The 19,618-nt window shown below is 44.3% G+C and overlaps 1 protein-coding gene across 1 annotated transcript in view; it reads right to left on the bottom strand.

Annotated features, from left to right (window-relative positions):
* LOC121946689 (nuclear receptor coactivator 3-like) overlaps positions 1 to 19,618 on the bottom strand; it is a 75,745-nt gene that overhangs the window by 7,287 nt on the left and 48,840 nt on the right. The window contains exons 3-15 of the mRNA XM_042491374.1: positions 13,764 to 13,871; positions 12,125 to 12,285; positions 10,143 to 10,243; positions 9,491 to 9,665; positions 7,506 to 7,688; positions 6,962 to 7,048; positions 6,660 to 6,800; positions 4,935 to 5,082; positions 4,104 to 4,633; positions 2,390 to 3,510; positions 2,117 to 2,249; positions 1,037 to 1,198; positions 182 to 412 (exon numbers count right to left, since the gene is read on the bottom strand). Coding sequence (XP_042347308.1) covers positions 182 to 412; positions 1,037 to 1,198; positions 2,117 to 2,249; positions 2,390 to 3,510; positions 4,104 to 4,633; positions 4,935 to 5,082; positions 6,660 to 6,800; positions 6,962 to 7,048; positions 7,506 to 7,688; positions 9,491 to 9,665; positions 10,143 to 10,243; positions 12,125 to 12,285; positions 13,764 to 13,852 — 3,262 coding nt within the window. The 5' untranslated portion in view covers positions 13,853 to 13,871. The remainder of the gene's footprint in view (positions 1 to 181; positions 413 to 1,036; positions 1,199 to 2,116; positions 2,250 to 2,389; positions 3,511 to 4,103; positions 4,634 to 4,934; positions 5,083 to 6,659; positions 6,801 to 6,961; positions 7,049 to 7,505; positions 7,689 to 9,490; positions 9,666 to 10,142; positions 10,244 to 12,124; positions 12,286 to 13,763; positions 13,872 to 19,618) is intronic.

The raw sequence follows: 19,618 nt of genomic DNA, 5'->3' as shown, positions 1-19,618 counted from the left end.
GGCAATGCCAAATCCTTTCATCTAGCGCCATCAGGTTACATTTTTTATTTGATTTATGACCCATTACATTCACATCAGCTTCAACTGTATTTTATTTTCATACTTTTTTATTGTCACATAAATGTGTTGATGATCATTTTTCCAGCATCATCAACACCTGGCAGCAGTATGACAGACGTACCCATATCCATGAGCTGTTGCTGCAGCATAGACCTGGTGCCCGGGACGCTGTTGGAGCGGCTGACCATCGGTCCTGACATCATGCCCTTACTATTGTTGTACTCCATACCCTGACGCATCATGGAGGGGTGTCCTGCTGAGCCTACTGGACTGCCACTGGAGCGGGTCATGCCCCAGTCCCCTGAACCCCCCATGGGAGACCTCTGGGGGACCATGCCGCGATTCATTGGTCCTGGTGATACATAAACACCATATGTGCATGTGTCAGTATCAGTGAATTAGTTTAGGAGAATACTGTGGCATACTCATGGTCCTCAACATTTAATGTCCTAAAGCTGTGTCTTTAAAGGGGCAATTCACACTAAAATCAAAAACACATATTTTTACTCTGAGCTGTTGTGGTATTTATTAATCTAGATTGTTTTGGAGTAAGTTTCAGAGTGTCAAAGATATTGGAAACAGAGATGTCTGTCTTCTGCCAGAAATCATGACCTGGTTACTCAAGATAAGTTTTAAGTAGGAGCTAATTTCTTTCTACAAAACTGCACCCGCCAACTGCATCACTGCGCAGAAGAAACCTCACAGATGAGAGGCTCGTGCTTATGATAGCATGAGATGTAAACATTAATGGCGTCCTGCCAGTTCAGTGGTGCCAGATGAGGTAGAAGTAGATGCACCCTTACTTCGACACTATGTTAAGGGTGGCAGGTGTAGGTTTAGTAGAAAAGAAAAAGTTTTCTACATAAAACTGCTGAAACTAACAGGATAAAAATTCAACTATACTGAAGGACCTAAATTAGGTAACTCATACACAATGAAAATGTGCTCAAAATGTGCTGAGCACTTGAACACTCACCCATGTTTCCTGGGTAACCATCTGGGCTGCCCATCATGTTCTCCTGCTTGATAAGCATGGGGCGTCTGCCTGCTCCTCCAGGCCCACCAGGACCAGGCTTCCCATCCATGGACATGGTCCTCTGGAAGGGCCCCCGAGGGCCTGCACCCATTCCCGGACTCCCTGTAGACAAAAAAGTACAAACTTATTGGTCATGCGGAAAAAGGTAGAATAAATCTGTGTTGCATGACATTGGGAGTGGGTGATATTGGGAAAACTAATATCTCAGTACCCTCTGGCACTTTGGGAAATATTGATATCTTATGAGATTTTCAGTGTTTATAAATTTCACCTACCAGTCACCCACCATAAATAATAAAGAATAGTTTCATAAAGTTCCTCATAACGTAGACACATTCACCTCTTCAGCCTCACCAGTGTGGTCTTACAAAGCATCAAGAATTTAGAGTGTGGATGTATAGAGGTATATTTTTAATACTGCTATAAAAATAAAAAAATAAAAAAATAATACAAAATGATTTAATCTGAGCTGTCTACTTCTTTTATTGCATTCTTATAGATTTTTATTTCTTGTTTATTATCTTGATTTTTAGTTTTAGTCTTGTTGTATTTTATCCTGGTGACCTTTTTGTCACATTTTAGTTCATTTAATTCCCCTTGTGTTTTAAATGTGTTTAGTTTTAATGTAAAGCACTTTGTAACTGTGGTGTAAAAAGGTGCTACATAAATAAAGTTTTTTATTATTATCACTATTATTTTTGAAAATTACCAAATCATGTAGAAACACACTTTCAAATAGATGCATTGTTTACAATTTTCTCAATTTTCTAAATTAAATGTAATCAAATTAATAAGTGTTATTCCTACAAATAAAACAACAAAAAAACATGGCGAAGGGAGGAGAGTCAGAAAATAGTGATGCTTGTATTTGTAGCATGAAGACCAGAACTAAAGCTCAGCACACACTGCCAGGTGCAGCTTCACTGGCATTTCATATTGATATCATCATGTATGATGTCATGAAACCTGCCCTGCATGTAACTGTCACTTCTTAAAGGCTTTGGTCTTTGAAGCACTTACCCTGCAGGCTGTCGTCAAGGCAACCCTGGGGTTTGCTTCCTGTGTCATTAGCCCCTCCGCCACCAGCCTGATCTGGGTAAAAGTCAGAGCTTGAACCCCTTAAATCTCCGAGGATGGACTCCAGGTTGTGCAACTGAACATGAAAATAGGCCAGATTAGTTATTACGTAAATGTCTATGAAGATTTAAAGTCAAAGTGCAGATACACTCTTCATGGCTCGCGAAACGCCGATAACAATATTAGAGCTGCAATCATCGAATCAAGCAATCTTACGTCATCAGGTGGCTCTGACTTGATCTTGCTCTCAGGATGTTCAGGTGCAGGGCCGGGCCCAGATCCAGGGCCGCCCCGTGGAGGACCGCCAGCGGCCCCTGGGGCTCCCTTCCCCTCCAGCTCTTCGAGTTTAGGCTTGACATCCACTGGCTCTTTGGAATCATCCTTGTTGAGGAGGTAGTGGAGGAGGGCGTGGGTCTTCTCCTTCTTGGGGCTATGCTGCTCCTGCTTGGGCTCCGTGACCATTCCCGGCCCAGCCCCGGCCCCTGATCCTCCAGACCCAGCCTCACCCCCTTCCTGGCCTCCCAGCGTCACCTTCCCTGTCGCCTCAGCTGTGATCTTCGCCACTTCATCTGGGGTATTTCCATTTTGAAGAAGCTTGTGGAGGATCTTGTGCTTTTCTTGCAGCGTACCTGTGTAGTGCGCTGACGATATCGATGCTGACACTCCCCCTGGCCCGGTTGCCTGGCCTGGATTGGCACTGGCTGATGAAGAGGAGGACACCCCAGTAGATGAGGGGCTGGTCATGCCTCCAGTGGGGTCCTTACTGTCTGAGCCTGCAGGAGTGCTGCTGCCAGTTGATGGGGGCGGTACAGGCGGCCCTGTTGGCCCGCTGCCACCTATTCCCAGCTCCTCAGTCGGCGAAGTCAGTAACTGCAGCAACTTCTTGTGCCCCTTACTGTCTGGCACCCTCCGAGGCGGTTCAGAGCTCGCCACCCCCGCCTCATTGCTTCCCTCTCCAGACTCTTTAGTCGCTGCAGCTGCCTGGCTGTCTGGTCGGTCTCCAGAACTCTCAGCCTGAGGATGCTGATGATGGTGATGATGGTGCATGGGGTGGTGATGGTCGCTGGGACCAGGCCCCAAGCCTCCCGCTGGGCTTTTGGAGCCGTCTTGGCCCGGTTTGGCCGGCTGACTGGGCTGAGAGGAAGAGGACGAGGAGTGGACGCTGGGAGAGCTGTCTGGTTTGTGGGCTGGGGAGGGCGACGTTAGGGTGGAGGGGAGGGAGCTCCCTACACCTTCACTGATCGCTTGTAGGGCATTTAGGGAGCTGCTGGAGAAGGTGGTGGTGCTCCCTCCGCTTCCTCCACCACCGACAATACCACTCATGGGAGAGTGTATGCCTGGGGAGGAAAAAAATAACTCAAATCAAACAAACAAATGACTCAAATCAAACAAACAATCAATCAGTGTATAGCCTGGAAAGGAAAAAAAACTCAAAACAAGCAAACAATCAAAACAATCAATCAATTCATAAATAATTGATGCTTGAGTCTTTGTAACCTGGATTGACTTCAGTTTCTTTTGTTATGTTTGGACACCTTTAACAAGCATTTAAACCTTTGAAACCTGAGCAAATTGGTTTTATTTCTTTTGAAAATTTGGCTAAAAAGGCAACAAGCAACTTGGCAAGAGATGTCCCACAAATGACAAGAAAATAAACTGAAAGTTAGTTAAGAAAGAACAAATTAATAAAAAAGACAGAAAAAAGAGTGAGAAAAATATCAGAAAATAGTTAATGAGTAATTATTTAATTATAATTACATATTTAAAGTTAATTACGTTTACATTTTAAGTTTTTCCAAGCCATTTCTTTTTTGTGTGCTAATTTTCAAATATTTTTTTAAAAACCTTTTACTATTTCCTTGCTAATTTGGGTAGCAATTAAGCCAGTTTGCTCAGGTGTCAAGGGATTGTTAGACTCTGATAGACTAACCTCCAGGTGAGAACTGGTTGGCGCCCATCTTTGGGCTTCCTCGGTTACGGGGTGACATCAGGAGTCCCTGCTGGGGGCCGCCCATTCTGGGGCTTCCCGAGGGGCTGTTCATGCCACTCAGCCCAAACCCTCCGCTGCTCTGAAACGGGGGCTGCTGTGGGTGCTGCTGCATGCCTTGACCCGGGTGATTCATGGGACCCATTTGATTCATCTGATTCATGTGCCCCACCTGATTCATCTGCCCCATCTGATTCATCTGCATCATGCGGTTGCCCATGCCTCCACCTCCATTTCCCCCTCCACCGCTCCCTCCATACATAGAGCCGCCTCCCATCGGACCCATGTGACCCATGTGGCCCTGCTCGTTCATGCCGAAGCCCCTGCTCATGCCGCCCATGCCGCCCATGCCCATCCCTCCGCCAGTGTTCATGTTCATTTGGGCGTTGGGGTTGGGGCCTCCCATGCCCTGTTGTCTCATAGTGTTCGGCATCATGTTCCCACCCTGAGCTGAGCGGTAGCCGTTTGGTTCCCTGTATGGAAAACAAGCACAAGGTTTGAAAAGATGCCGAAACCTTGAAAACGCTGTATCACCCACAATAACTGCTCTCAGACTGCAGACGCTCACTATAAACGCAACTAAGATACAAGTTCATGTGTGGTGTCTTCTCACTGTTCACAGGACTTCAGTGTATAAAAGCTACTTCAGCTGCTACTTCAAGTATTTGTATGGCATGAAAGCCTTGCATAGATATGCTTGAAGTGCCTTTTTGTCATGATAGTAAGTGAAAAATCTTTTGCTGTGTCTGAATGTTTGTATTTTCAGGTTCTGACCTCTGCAGCAGATGAGTGGAGATGAAGCCCTGCGGCTCGTTGCTCATGGGGTGACGGTACAGTTTGCTCTTGGTCTGGGCTGTAACCGGAGTGCCATCGGACAGGGAGAAGCGGTACAAGGGTGTCTCAGCATGACCCTGCAGGAAGGCTGCAAAGACGGGTAAAACGACAAATCAACACCCTGAAACACTTATCTGATAACAGACATCATCAATCACTGCCTTGACGTTAAAACCAACTCTGTGATTACGGTGAGGATCAATGTTGTAGCGCTCAGACATTTGTATTCATGAGATCAATATTGATACACTGATGCATGAGGTGTGTATGTGTTTATATTATTAACCAGTAGGTCTCATGAGATTCATTTCTGAAGAGAGGCCTGGCCAAGATAGGCAGTAACAACAAATTAAAAACAAATAATTCAATATAACTACAGCATTGAAAGAGCGGAGATTGAATACACAACTGAGCAAACAGTTAATTAAATACAGCTACATCCTGATGATTTTGCCTCTGGCTCTTTCTTTGTGGATTTAAAGGAGCACTTCACCATCAAATGATCATTTGTATATCAATTACTCACTGCGTGTTACACTGAATTCATGAAGAAACCTTTGTTTTTCTTGCATGCCTCAATGGTGAACAGTCAATCCAAATACAGAAAAAACTCTTCATGGATTTAAGTCAACAGGGGTCCATGTTTTAACAACAGCAAATCTATATCAAAACATCTGTCTACAAACTCTCACACAGCTTGTGCGTTATAAGTCTCATTTATCCAGTTGTATGCTCAGTACCTCCCAAACACACAGCCCTTTTTAAAGGGAACAAAAAGTAAAACTTAACTGTGTTCTCTTTAAAGCCAGACTTCATTGACAAAAAACGTAATTATACCTCTCTGACCATGGGAGCTGCTGTTCTACCACTATCTCTATCAGTTTGTTTGTGTTATTGTGTGACTTTGGTGTTTCAATGAGTTTGTTTAGATTCACCAAACTTATACAATAACACAATCACACAAAATAACAGAGGCAGCGGTAGACCAGCAGTTCCCGTGCTCATTGAGGTAAAATTAAGTTTTTTTGGCTTTGAAGAGAACATTCAACTTTCAGTTCAGTTTCCTGTCATGAGGGGCTGTCTATTTGGGAAGTACTAAGCATTCGATTGAATAAATGAGACTTATATTATACTTAAATTATACTGCACAACTTGTGTGAGAGTTTATCAATGGATGTTTTGAAGTTTCAAACTTTCTCAGGTTTTGAATTCATCGTTCAACACGGAGGCATGCAAGTGAAAAAATCTTTTTCAGAAATTCAACATAACTCTGGGCGAGTAATTCTTATACACATGGGCATTTTAGTGGCAAAGTATTCCTTTAAAATACATGATTTGGTTTCTGAGGAGAAATTTGGGGCTTTAGGGTTCCTCAGTCAGACACATTAGGAAATACTAAGTTACCTTAGTAAATACTAACTTTAAAACTGTTTTGGTGTTTCGAACTTTCTCTGTTTTTGGATTCTTCGTTCACCATTGAGGCGTGTGCGGAAAACAAAGTTATTCTCACAATTTCAGTGTAACACAGGGTGAGTAAATGCTGTTCAAATGGACATTTGGGAGAAGTATTCAGTATTCATTCAACAGCCACCCTACAAGATTAATTCACTCAGTTTGAAGTACTTCAGTTGATTCCAGGTGGGTGTATTCGTGCGTGTGACCCACCCTCGTGGTAGTGGCGTTTGTGCGACCATGGCTGCCCGTCACTGTGCTGAAGGAACATTTGAATGCAACGCCTCAACAAATCCTCCCAGCCTGGACGCATCGATGCTCGCAGAGAGTTCTGGTCGATCTGGATCAGTTTACCTGCCAGGGAGGACAGAAAGAGGGCGAACGGAGAGGAGGGGAAAAAGAGAGATGCAAGAAGAGATGAGTCAAACCTGGTCATGGATAAAGAATGAATGCCACAGCCTATTTGGGCCTTCTGTGTTTTCTCAGTGAGCATTTAGGGCGATGCCGCCCCTCACCTGAGAGCTCATGTCGGGTGTTGAAGCTCTCCGTTCTCTCCATGGCTGTCACCCGACGGGCCACACAGATCATACATGACTGGAGGTCTGCAGGTGAAAGGAGAGGAGGGTCAGTCATGTTTCCATATCATGTGCTTGAGGCTCATTGTTTCTGGTTTTTAATAAATTTCTTTCCCTTTATTCATTTATTTACCAATTACTGCATACACATGCAAACCATATGGACATTCTAACAAAGACAAAAAAAAAGCAACAAAAGATGCACAGATGTTACCGATTTACAAAACATAAAAGGACACATGAGGTAAGAGGGGACAGCGTTTGAAGAAAAGGAAGATACTAAATAAAATAGCTTGAAAGGGAAAAAAAATAAATTGAAAATCTAGAAAAAAAGACAAGAAGAAGACAAATTGAAAAGTAAGCAGAAGGGAAGAAAGTACAAAAAAAGAGATGAATGTGTTATTTTTGCAACACTGTAAAATCCTAAAATAAACTCCTTATCATGAACTAAACAGTGTGTATATTTGTGACTTTGCCAGCGTACCTTCCCCCTCCTCGATCATGGCCTTGGGCTGAGTAAGAGCAAAACATTGCATGGTCTCGTAGCGCGGCCCTCCTGGCCCCTCCTCCATGGGGCCGTGGGTGTGGCCAAACTTGACCAGCATCCGGCAGGTGAAGGTGTGACTCTTCTGTCGGGCCGCCTCGCTTCCCCACGACACTCCATTTACTAAAAAGAAGGAAACACAAATAAAAAGGAGATTTACTCTTGTGAGTAAAAATGGAAAAGAGGCGTGCAACACAACAGCTCACACCCTCTTCCTGAGAGACACACACACACACACACACACACACACACACACACACACAAAACAAACAAAACCAGACTGCAACATGTATTTTTCCTTCTTAAATAGAGAAGCAGAAGACTCTCCTGCTGTCCGGATGCCTGGCTAAATGGACCATGGGATTAATGTAGCCAAGGTGTCGATTTCCAATATCTCTCCCTCTCAGTCTGCTCTGCAGCGGGCAGAGGCCAGGGACACTCAGCCATCTATCCTCATTTAGGCTCTGACTTCTCATCACAGCTCACACACACACTCACACACACTAATTTAGACTGGGGTCACCTTCATAGGGGAAGAGGGAGGAAAAGACAGAAAGGGGAGGCAAACTTCAGAGAGACATCCAACTGTCCTCCAAGGTCTGCGTGGAGCCTTATCAGGGGCCTTGAGTTGGCCGGAGGTTTCTGTCTGGCAGGTGCAGGGAGGATACAAGAGAAGACCCATGAGAGCGTGTTGTGGTGGGGGGGCGCTAACTGATAGTGAGAGGTGATTTAACAAGGCCTTGGGACAGCGAGAGCGCAGCCCAGTCACTGGGGCCGACACCTCCCCTCAGACACAATTAGCCGACAAGACAGAGGGGTCAAAAAACACACTCGAACAAAAGCTCCAACATGTTTTGTGCACGAGCGTCTGTTTTTGTTAGTGTGTATTTAACTGAAGCTGGTGTGGTCAGTGGTCATCCCACAGGAATGTGCAGCGAGAGCGCATTTCATTCATGGGCCCGAAAGATAATGAAGGGGCAGAGCAGCAGAGCGAGACACAATGAGGGGTGGGAGAGAGCAGAGAGGGAGGCAGGTTGAGAAACAGACAATATTTCGTCTTAGCAGGAAGCCGTATCAAGTATGAATGAGGCTGAGAAAGAGTCGAGAGAGAGGCACAAGGGACACTCGGAGGAAAAGTAGATAAAGATGAGTCTTAAAAGATAAAGAGAGTGACTGAATAAAGGAGCGTGCGGGGGGAATGGGAGGAATAAGTGAGAGAACGTGTCAATGACATGTCGGAGCCGCCGCTGCTTAGGAACATTACTGCGGAGTTAATCGAGTAGCAGGTTCAGTCGAGCACACATATCCATAATTAATCAGCTTTATAAATAGTTCTCTGTGCTCGTGGGCTTACACACACACACACACATGCAGGCTGCAGCTTTAATAAATACAATCCTATTGCTGACATAGGCATGTAAATATATACAATAACACACATGCACATGCAAACACAAAGTGAATTAAGTAGCAGGAAAGTGTGGAGGTGCATTATTCAGCAGTAAGTAGTTTCCAGATGGCTGCCATGGGATCTGAATAGAGCTCAGGCCTGTTTTACACTGTCTGGACCACTGAGTGTGACTGACAGCTGCGCTACGCTCTGCCTGCTTAGCACCGAGTGGGTGGGTGCTCCCGTGCACATGTGTGTTTTGTCAGGTGTGCGTTTCTGAAAAGCTCTCGTGCACAGGCTTCCCAGGAGCTCCTCATTATAACGAGAGAAGGAGTTAAGAGCGAGGAGCATGAATAAATAACTGAGTGAGTTTACGTTGACGTGCGAGTTGTTGTAACCTCTCAAAGTTTGTTTTATACCTCGGCCCTGCGGAAGATGTCAAGCAGGGTTTGCTTGTGAGCAGATGTGCAGCTTCCTTCTGTGTGTGTGTGTGTGTGTGTGTGTGTGTGTGTGTGTGTGTGTATTTGTGTCTCACTGCTGGTCTTGGGCAGGTTCTTGTGGAACTCCTCCCTGTCGTCCTCATGGAGAATATTGTACACGCTGGTGTTGATGAGTTCCTCCTGTTTGTACTGCAGGTACTGCGTCACGTTGTCCGACACGAACACGATGCTGCCCTCCCGGTTCACCACAAACAGGAAGCCGTCCAGAGCCTGAGAGCACAGCGACAGGAAGTCACCATCAGCTCAGCAGGCCCATGAATACAAATTGTCTGTTTACGCAATATTTCAAATGACTGTCATCAGATATGAAAGCTAAGATAAAAGTACTGATGACTTTGTGTATGCACACTTACACGTGCTGATGTGTGTCTGTATATGTGTATGCATGTTGTCATGTCCTATGCTGGCCAAATGTATCCTCTCACTTAAGTCTATGAGTTATTGGTAAATTATACTTACGAATTGAAATTTATGTGACCAGTTTATTTTTTTTAAATATCATCTTACATATATGTACCAGTTATTTATTTATTTTTTTTTACATATGTTTTGTATTTTTAGCTTTTTGTATTTTTTAACATATATTTTTTCTTTTCTAATGTGATCAGTAACTCCAGTGTTACATTTTTCTTAAAATGACAAAAAAAACAAACCAAAACAAAACAAAAAAAAAACATCAGTTCTCACCTGCAGCAGGAGCGGCCCCAGGTGGTCCTTGTCGATGACCCCCTGACCTGTCGAGGACACGTCTGATTTCTGGACGTCGTCGTCGTTGGATGAAGCTTTCCCTATAAGAGAAAAAAGAGATGAAATGCATTACAAAAAAACACGAACAGCCATTTCAAGCCAAGCTGCCGACAAAGAAGCAAAAAAAAAGAGCAAAGGAGAAACACAAGGAGAGATACCTGAAACTGGAGGAAACAGTCATTCACTACTACATCTGCGCCAGCAGGGGGCAGCGTTTCTCAATCTTCACTTTTAATTTTTTTTTTAAATTTAAAACTACAGGTGAGGAGGGAGACGGACGGAGGCAGGTTTCTCTGAGGAGCCCGTCAGGAGGAGTAGAGGGCTGGGTGCATGTGGAGCAGGTAGCAGCCGTCCTCTTGCTTTATATTCAGTGTCAGACTCTGAGGGACTGTCTGGTAGGCTGGGGCTGAGAGAGAGAGAGCGCGGGAGAGAGCTAGAGAGGCTCTGGAAGCCGTAATGGTGCAGGGGCAGGAGCTGAAGGTACCTGAATTAATGGAGGGGCTGAGGCTGAGAGAGAGAAAGAAAGATGGAGAAAGCGAGAGACAGGGAGGACCGGAGCTGGACTGGAGGGATGTGGACGATGCTGACAGAAAAACGGCTGGTGTTTTGGTTGTTGTATTAATGCAGGGTTTGGTCTGAGGAAGAGGCGGGGGCTGCTTGGCTACAGGAATCATTCTATCTGATTAGCTCCCAAGGGGCACTGATACCCACACAAAGAAAAAAAGCCACTGCTGCTTACATCCAGGCACAAGTAAAGGTAGAGAAGGACGGAGAGAAAATGAGACACAAACAGAGTGAGCGTGAGACAGAAAGAGAGATGCTGCACTCCATCAGTTCACTCAATATCTTTAAGATGCTGGGAGCAAACCTGAAGATGCTGCAACTCATTGTGCTGAAATACAGATGAGAGGGTGGGAAAAAAATGGGGAGCAGAAGAAGAGGAGGAAGACGCAGGAGCAGAGTACATAAGTGAGATGAAAAACAGAAGTGATTGATGGAGAAAAGAACAAAAATGAAGAGCGGCAGAAAGAGCAACTGAAAGTGAGAGGAGGAGAAGAGGAACAGGTAGAGAGCGAGAGACGAGTCTAAACGCCCGTGTCATTTCTGTCTTCACTTCCTGTAACTATGGCAACCTGTCAGCAGCCAGTCAGGGCCAGCTGTAGCCTCTTCCCCTTCCTGTCGAGGTGGCAGACGCTGACTGAGCCGAGCAGAGACATGAGAACAAAATTCACCCCTGATCTCCAGAAATTCACTTTGAACAGAAAAAACTGACACAAAGGTCCAAATGTGAGAGTTAAAATATGTCCGATCTGCGCCGACTGACGTGTGTGCAAAGCAAGAATCTTAGTCCTAAGCTTTTTAAACTGTTCTCTGTGGAAATGACCGCTGCATAATGGATACAGAAGCACAACAACAGCAGCTGTAACAGAACTAATAATTTGGCAGTTCAGCAAAATGGATGGGCATGTGATTACCTGCAAACGTCCAATTAAACAGCCCCTGGCGAGGGCAGCACACAGCTGTGGATGCCCATAACACACACACACACACACAGTCAGTCACACACAACACACACATGAATGACAGGTTCACAAAGCACTGCCAATGTTTCCTCCCAAACATAAACAGTTGAGGCTGTGAATTTTGTGGGAGATGAATGACTGATTCGTCCTTGCACCTGGGCTCTGAGGAAGCACGTGTGTGTTTGTTTGTGTGTGTGTGTGTGTGTATGTGTGTGTGTGTGTGAGTGTGTGTTTCCAGCTGTCTCTTCTCTCTCTCTCTCTCTCTCTCTCTCTCTCTCCTCAACACCTTCACCATGTTTCCTACACACACTTCTCAGAGGTCTATCTGACTCTCGGTGCACCTGTCCAGCTCCGGCTCTCAGCAGCCTTCAGTGATTTCAGACGACGGCGTCCACTCACCCTGCTCTTTGATCTGACGGATCTGGCGCACCGTCTCTTTGAGGATGGCACATTTGTCTGGTTTGACGTTGAAGCTGTCGATGTCGCTGAGGTTGGCAGAGATCAGCTCCGCCAGCTCCTCTATGTATTTGCTCTCTTGCTCCCGTCGCTTCCTCTCACACCTGCAGGGGGCAATGTGCAAAGATGAAAGCTAAGCTAATGCTGCCCCACTTTAATCAAATGTCAGCGCTGTTTATGTATCTGAAACCATTACAACTACATTCCTAGATTAAAAGTCAGCAGCAGTTTTGATTACATCTGGAGCACACTGACTGTATTGCTGATGGCATTCCTGAAATTAGCTTGCAGAACTGTCCACCTTTCATGCTGAGAGTTAGATGTACAGATCGATAACACTCTGAAGTCTGTACGCTGAATATGAAGCTCCAGTCAGTGGCCAGTTAGCTTAACTAAGTGTAAAGTCTGTAAGCTGCAGGAAACAGCGAGTCTGGTGAAAGGTTGTCTTTTTTTGTTACAATGGTTACAACAAGACTCCAGGAAGTCAGTGCACTACCACAAATGTCCAATTTGTCACTTTTCCACTTCATTTTTGTCTGGATGAAACAAAAATGTGCTGTGCTCATACAGCGGTTACCGCTGATAACGCCATCTTGACCCACGATGGTGGAACAGCAGCTCCCACCCTCCAGCTCTCAATCTCCTCCAGGTTAACACCTGAGCTCTGTCAGCACTGTTGTCATTGTTAGTGCGTTTTTTGGTGTTAGCACCTGACTGAGTCACCTCCATGTAAAAAAAAAAAACATTTACTGACAACCTCTAAATATATAGATCCCGCAACAAAGACTCTTGTGTGATTTTAGGTCGTATGCTGGGAAGCAAAACTGGCGTGATAGATGTGACATATGATATACCAGCTTTGTCCGCTAATGTGCATGTGACATACAGCACTTTCTGGACGATAACAATAGAATTTCAGTCAGATACAAAATGATGAGGTAGAATAACGTTGTGACAGTCCCTCGTTAAACAGTATGTATATACTCTGAAAGTTGCATAGAGCTTCTTCAACTTTGGATCAAGCAAGGTGAGTCATTTACTGTCTTTATGCTCAGCTAAATTAACTGCAGCTTCATTTTTAGTGTACAGACATGACATTGGAGTCCATCTTCATATCTAACTTTTGACACTAAAGACAATAAGCATATTTTTCATATTTCTCAATTTATTACTACTGTACATTATATCTGTATTTATGGCCTTTTTTGTTGTCTTTATTTCATTACGTTGAGTCTCACTGTTTTGACAATGGGATCGAAATGTTGTCTGCTTAATTAAATTTGTAGTTTGGAGTTTGTGCATATCCCTTATTTTTTGGGGGGAGAAGATATTAAACACAATTAATCTTTCACCACGTTATATCAAATTATAAATAGAAAATTAAAAAAACATCTTTAAAAAAGGAAACGGGGTCTAAAAAGTGCTTTTCCTAAACAAACTACAACAAAATCTTCTTATACTTTTGTCCACATTTAGCTTCTTACTCATCACAGCACACAGAGGAGCCACATGGCCCGGCCTCCAGAAGCCACTGACCCAGTAGCCCACTTTCCCCTCTCTCGTGCTGATCAGACACACTCACCCCAGACCAGGCGTGTCGCAAGTGGAGAGCTTGCGTTTCCGGTTTTCTGAGCTCAGAGGCTCCATGGAGTTCTCCCCCAGTCCGCTCATCGTGCACACATATCAGCACCTGAGAGGAAGGAGCACACACACACACACACACACACACACACACACACAGGTGTAAATAAGGCTTTAATACAGGCAGAGGAGGGATTATATAGTCCCTTTTAGCCCTTTAGCTCTTATTATATACCTAATTGTGAAGGGGAGAAGACACGGGAATCATCCTTTTGAACTCAGCAAAAATAAACCAATACAGAGGCAGCGTGTAAAGTGGATACAGTGAGAAACAGAGTAACACAGCAGAGTAAAAATATGCTTATATCATGCAAATCGTATTCTCCTGGCAGAGACTGACGAACATAAACATGTCTCGTCTGCCTCCTCCTCGTCCTCAAAAAAAGAGAGTAAGCATGTGAGGTTGTGTTTGTTTGTGCGTGTGGGCCTGTGCATGTATGAGTTCATCAGCTCATATGGTGCATCCACACACACACACACACACACACACACACACACACACATACACACAGGATTAGCAGTGTCTCTGATGATAAGCCACGCTGCACAACTAACCCCGTTAGACAGCCGTCTGTCTCCCATAATGCATCACATTTCGTCTCCAGGAAGTGAGCTGATAAAGGTTGTGGGGAAGAGAGGCAGATGGGACGAAAGGAGGCGAGGAGGAGGAGGAGGAAGAGGAACGGAAGAAATAAGGAAGGGAGGGAGATGCTGTGAAGCGAGCTCTGATTGGTCACTTTCTTTGCCACAGTGACAGCAGCTGACACTGGGGAAAGGTAGGAGGGAGGGCGGGAGAAGAGGATGGAGGAAGGGAGGGAAGAGAGGAAAGTGAGCACAAATATAGTGGAAGGATGTACAGAGAAAATGCAGAGGGAGAAAAAATACAGAGGGGGGGAATCAGAGCAAAAAGAGGCGGAGGCAGTGGGAGGGAGCGAACCGAGAGAAAGAGAGATAACGGCGTGTCAAAGAAAGACGGGAGGGAAGGAGAACAGGTGAGAGGGGGAGGAATCAGAGGAGGAGATGTAATGTTCAGACTGTCTGGTGTGTGTTTTGAATGCATGTGTGGCACACAGAGTGGGCTGAAAGCTTCCAGTACCCCTCTTAACCTTCACAGCCAGAGCGGCTTTTTCATTCCATTGATTACATGGTTATCCTCTGACCAGAGCACTGCCTCTCCTGCATAGCAAATCAGGTCAACGGCAGGGGAGAGATGCCGGGCCTGTTATTTAATCACCATGCACCATCATCTCATGCTCCTTCTTGTGGGATCAGAGCGGTTCGCGGAAAACGTCTGATTGCGTTCAGTTCCTTTTTTTTTTTCTTGGATAGAGTTTTAAATCTTGGCTCGCAAAACAAGATCCGGCTGAAACAAGCCGCAAACGCGCCTTCTTATTGAGGCAGAATCAATGTGAGGGGCTCACTTTCATGCACATCTTCAAGACCAGGTGAAACACAAGTGTATTCCCTTGCAAGACAACAACGGGGAATACTCGTGAATCTTCTTCTAAAACCAAGAGAGGCTCTGAAGACGCGCCGATCCTCTTGCTCAATCCCTCCCGCTTTGGGTTTCTTTCAAATTTCTCTTTTAATCTCTCCCTTGAGTGCCTCCCATCTGACTGTCTGTCTGACTGTCTCGTTGCCTTTGTCTGCTTGTCTACCTGCACCTCCTCTTGCCTATCCTCCTCCTGTCTGCCTCCCTGCGTGCCTGTCTACCTGCCTCATCGTTAGACAAAACCCCCGCTTGCTGTTGTCTGATGAAACCTACCACGAGGGAGCCGAGGAGCAGGGGAGGCAAAAAGCAGAGAGGGGGAGGTACAAAGTCGGGAGGGCTCAGAACTCGAAGAGCCAAAGCAAAGTGTTTGAGTGAAACTCCGTCTTTGCTCCTCTGACGATCCAGCCCGCCCGCCGCCTGCCTGGCAGCCTATTGATGGAGTTCTCAAAGGGGGAGTTGCTCTAATTGCGGAGTGAATGAGGCGGCCCCAGAGAATGGTTGATTAGGAGGCTGCTGAATGCCCCAGGGAAATGGGTCACCTCCAGCCTGGCGCGGGCCGCCCGCTTTTCCAGTGCAGGGAGAAAGTCAATTACACGCCACAGGCAGTGTGGGGCCTGGTGGCAGAGAGGCAGCAGGGCTGCGGTGGGTACAATATAGCAGCAGGGGGCGGCTGGAATGAGACGCGTAAAAGAGGGAAATGGGAGAGGGTGATGGCGGGATGGAGGACAGCGAGAGGGAGAGGAGAGATGGGCATGAAGATGGAGAAAGAATGAGGAGAAGTCAACATGAGAGTGAAAAGCAAAAAGCAGACACCAAGTCATTTTCTCTGCACCTGGAATAATGCACATTTTGAATTAGAGCATTGAAAACATTAGAATAAGAACTCTGGAATTAAAAAGACTTGTATGAGTTAAAAAAGTTGTTGAGAAGATGTATAAAATCTTTAAAACAGTAGAAAAAAACAATTATGTCGACAAAGGAAGCAAAAGATGAATGAAAATAATGAATAATAAACCACTGTATGTATACATAAATTAATACAAGGAATTGACCAATTATTTATTTATTTATTTTCTCAGATTGCATCACAACATGAACTTCTAAATGTACCCCGCTCAGTTCGATACACACCTAGCATGAAGAGCATATAAGAGAATTGAGATGGAAACGGTGAGTGGGAATTGTTTTGTAAAAGGGGCCATCATTCATGACATCGACAGAAACAGACACAATGCTCCTGACCAACTGCATGTTCATTTAACCCTATAAAACCTGAGCAAATTGGCTTGACAAAGAACTTCGGCGTAACAAGAAAATTACATGAAAAAAGACAAGAAAAACAAATTTTCAGTGAATTTTCTTTCCTCTAATTTCTTGCAGTTTTTTGGGACAGTTCTTGCCAACTTGCTCATTGCCTTTTTATCCATGTTTTCAAAAGAAATCAAACCAATTTCCTCAGTTTTCAGAGGTTTAAATGCATGTGAACGCAGCACAAGGAAACTGATGTTGTACCAGGTTTTAAAGGGTTAAGCCTATAGACTAAATCATAAAGTCGAAGGTAACTGGAAGGCAATAATTGGGCCAGACGTAATAGTAGGAAACTGGTAATCAGCATGCTTACTAAGCAGCTGCTTGTGGTTCGGTCGGAGAAACAAATAAAAAAACTGGACAAAGACTTGAGCTCCCAGCGGCTGAGCCGTCATGGTGGCGTCCTCTGTCCTCCTGATGACATGTACAGGTGAGTGCACCCATGCAGGTAAACAGCTCTGGAACTTTCACACTCAGTTTGACCCGGGTCTCAACCCTGATCTTGACCCAGTGATTTCAAGGGGTCAACGCCCTCATGCTGACAGCTGACCCACATATTTTCCGGGTCATTAGATGGGCGTGAAAGGAGGATCACGCAGGTCAACGGTGCCATGGCATCACCTGGGGTGAAGCTAAACTCCTGCGGCCGCTATAGGACAGCGGCCTGCCAGTGACCCCGGAGCCTGACGCCCAGTGGGAGCGCTGCTTACGGGGCACCACGGAGTTTATGGCAAAAGCAGAGGAAACAGCTCCCCTCGTAAACTAGAAAGCATGCAATCCAATCCTAGTAAAGTTCACAAGCTTCAGGACAAACAAATATCCCCTTAATCAACACTTTGTTTCCATGACAAGGTAACTCGAACATGTGAAGGCAGGTTTCTGTGACTTTTACTGTAGATATTCACCGTTCCCAGAGGATTTCTTGTTGACTCCCTGACCTTCCTGCTCCCCTCACAATCAGGCCAAAGTTTCCTTTTTCAAACAGGAAATATAAATGTTTATTTAAAGCCCCTTTTAGACATGGAACACATAACATTGCTGGACTCATCTTTCTGTTACAGCTACAGTTGGTAACTTTTGTATATGGCCAATCGGTAAATAACTTTTTGTCACCTTTGCTTAAACTGTCACAATATTCAGTACGGTACTAAAAGAGACAGAAATCAGTGGAAAAAAATTGTGTTACTCTGATTCCTTTTGTAAAGCATACAATAGCATTATCACACGTAAACCAAGAATACCGAATTAGAAATGAGAAGCCTTTAATGCAGCTCTCAATCTTGACCGTCACTTCTCTCAAACTGCTGTCAAACTAGGTTACTACATAGCCTCTTGCTCGCCTTAAATGTTTTCAAGAACATATTTTAGTGTACTGATTAGCTCCATTACCTGGAGCAAACTTTCTCATTTTACAGTTAAACAGCGCAGTAACATATGAATTAAGAAATGGGCAATGCAGTAACAAAATCCTGATTCATATTTGGCTGCCTAGCTTGACAGTTTGACCGCAGTTCACGACCAGTGACTGACATGACCGACAGCTGCATCGGCTCAGATTGGTTGCTTTCCATGAGTTGCGGTGGTTTCTAGCAAATGCCATTAGGAGACCCATGAGGAGAAGCATGATTTTTTTTATTTAGGGTTTTTTTTTTTTTGTTTGTTTGGTTTTTTTTTTACAGATTATCTGTCTCACGTACTTCAGTGTGGATGTATTGACAGTTTCAGCATATATGAAAAAAGTCATTTTTTTTATAAAAGTTGACAAATGCATCTGTTGATTGGCCACTGTGTAAGATTTAGGGGGATTTAGTGGCATCTTGCCGTGAGGATTGCAGATTGCAATCAGCTGAAACTTCTCCCAGTTAGAAATCCTTCAGTGGTCACTGTTAGGTGGTTTCAGTGGGAGCTGAATTATCTGCAAAACAAACAGACCAGGTCATCTGAACTGGTAAACGCTGCTCGTCATGGAAAGGCTGCTTACTACTGTTGCCAACGCAAAAAAGCAAATGGCCCCGTCTAGATTCAGTGTTTGGTTTGTCCATTCTGGGCTACTGTAGAAACAATATGGTGGAATCTGTGAAAGAGGAACTACTCCCTATGTAACCTAAACGGCACCAAAAAAGCACAATGATTCTTACCTTCAAGTATACAGTAAAAAAACATACTTATAATATTATTTTCCATGTTTTTCAATACATCTCCTAAAATCGCACACACACACCCTTTAAAATTGCAGCTTTTTATCATTCAGACACTGGTCTCTTTACATAAATATTCCTTACTTCAGACATCACAGGGCTAATGGATAAAAGTCAAAAAGTTTAATATTTATTTCTATGTTGCATGTAAGTCATTTAACTGGATTTAATCATTTTCTTCATGGAGCTGGCATGTTATGTATAAAGTTACGTTTTTTGTTTTGTATAACTGAGATGGATGTGACATTTCAGCTTCTAAGATTTCTGTTTTGTATTTCAGTTCAGAAGAAAATTAAGTTTGCAAAGAGATTTTATTGTTTCTAACAATAACTCTGAAAAAGTTTGTAGAGTTTGTGGATTAAACATTCAATATTAACTTTTCATTTCACGGATATCAATCAGATAACATTTGTTCTCTACAATTTGAGAACGGAATTAGTTCTGTTTTCAGTGTTTTGGGAGGAGGGAGAACATTTTTGCAGAGAGCTGTGAGTTTACCCAACATAACTATATATTCCAGACATCCTTTACAACTATGACTTTGCACAATGGTGCAGTATCCCTCTGTGTGTGGGTTTTTTGTATACTTCAGTGTACACAATAAAAGTAAGCTGCAATAAGAAGAGCAGAGCTTCAATAACGCTGATAAACTCATGGACTCCAGGGGAGCAGAGTGGAAATAGATGAGCAGTATCTACAATCTGAAAGCAAAAAAAAAAAAAAAAAAAAGAGGCTTTGGAAGACAAAGTGGAGAGACGACAGACTTCCCACGACAGAGTGAGTCACGGCAGGAAAAAA

Source organism: Plectropomus leopardus, chromosome 8 (assembly GCF_008729295.1).
Source record: "Plectropomus leopardus isolate mb chromosome 8, YSFRI_Pleo_2.0, whole genome shotgun sequence".
NCBI classification, from domain to species: Eukaryota; Metazoa; Chordata; class Actinopteri; order Perciformes; family Serranidae; genus Plectropomus; species Plectropomus leopardus.
The sequence above is the reverse complement of the archived record's forward strand: the minus strand, read 5'-3'. Positions and strand labels throughout refer to the sequence as shown.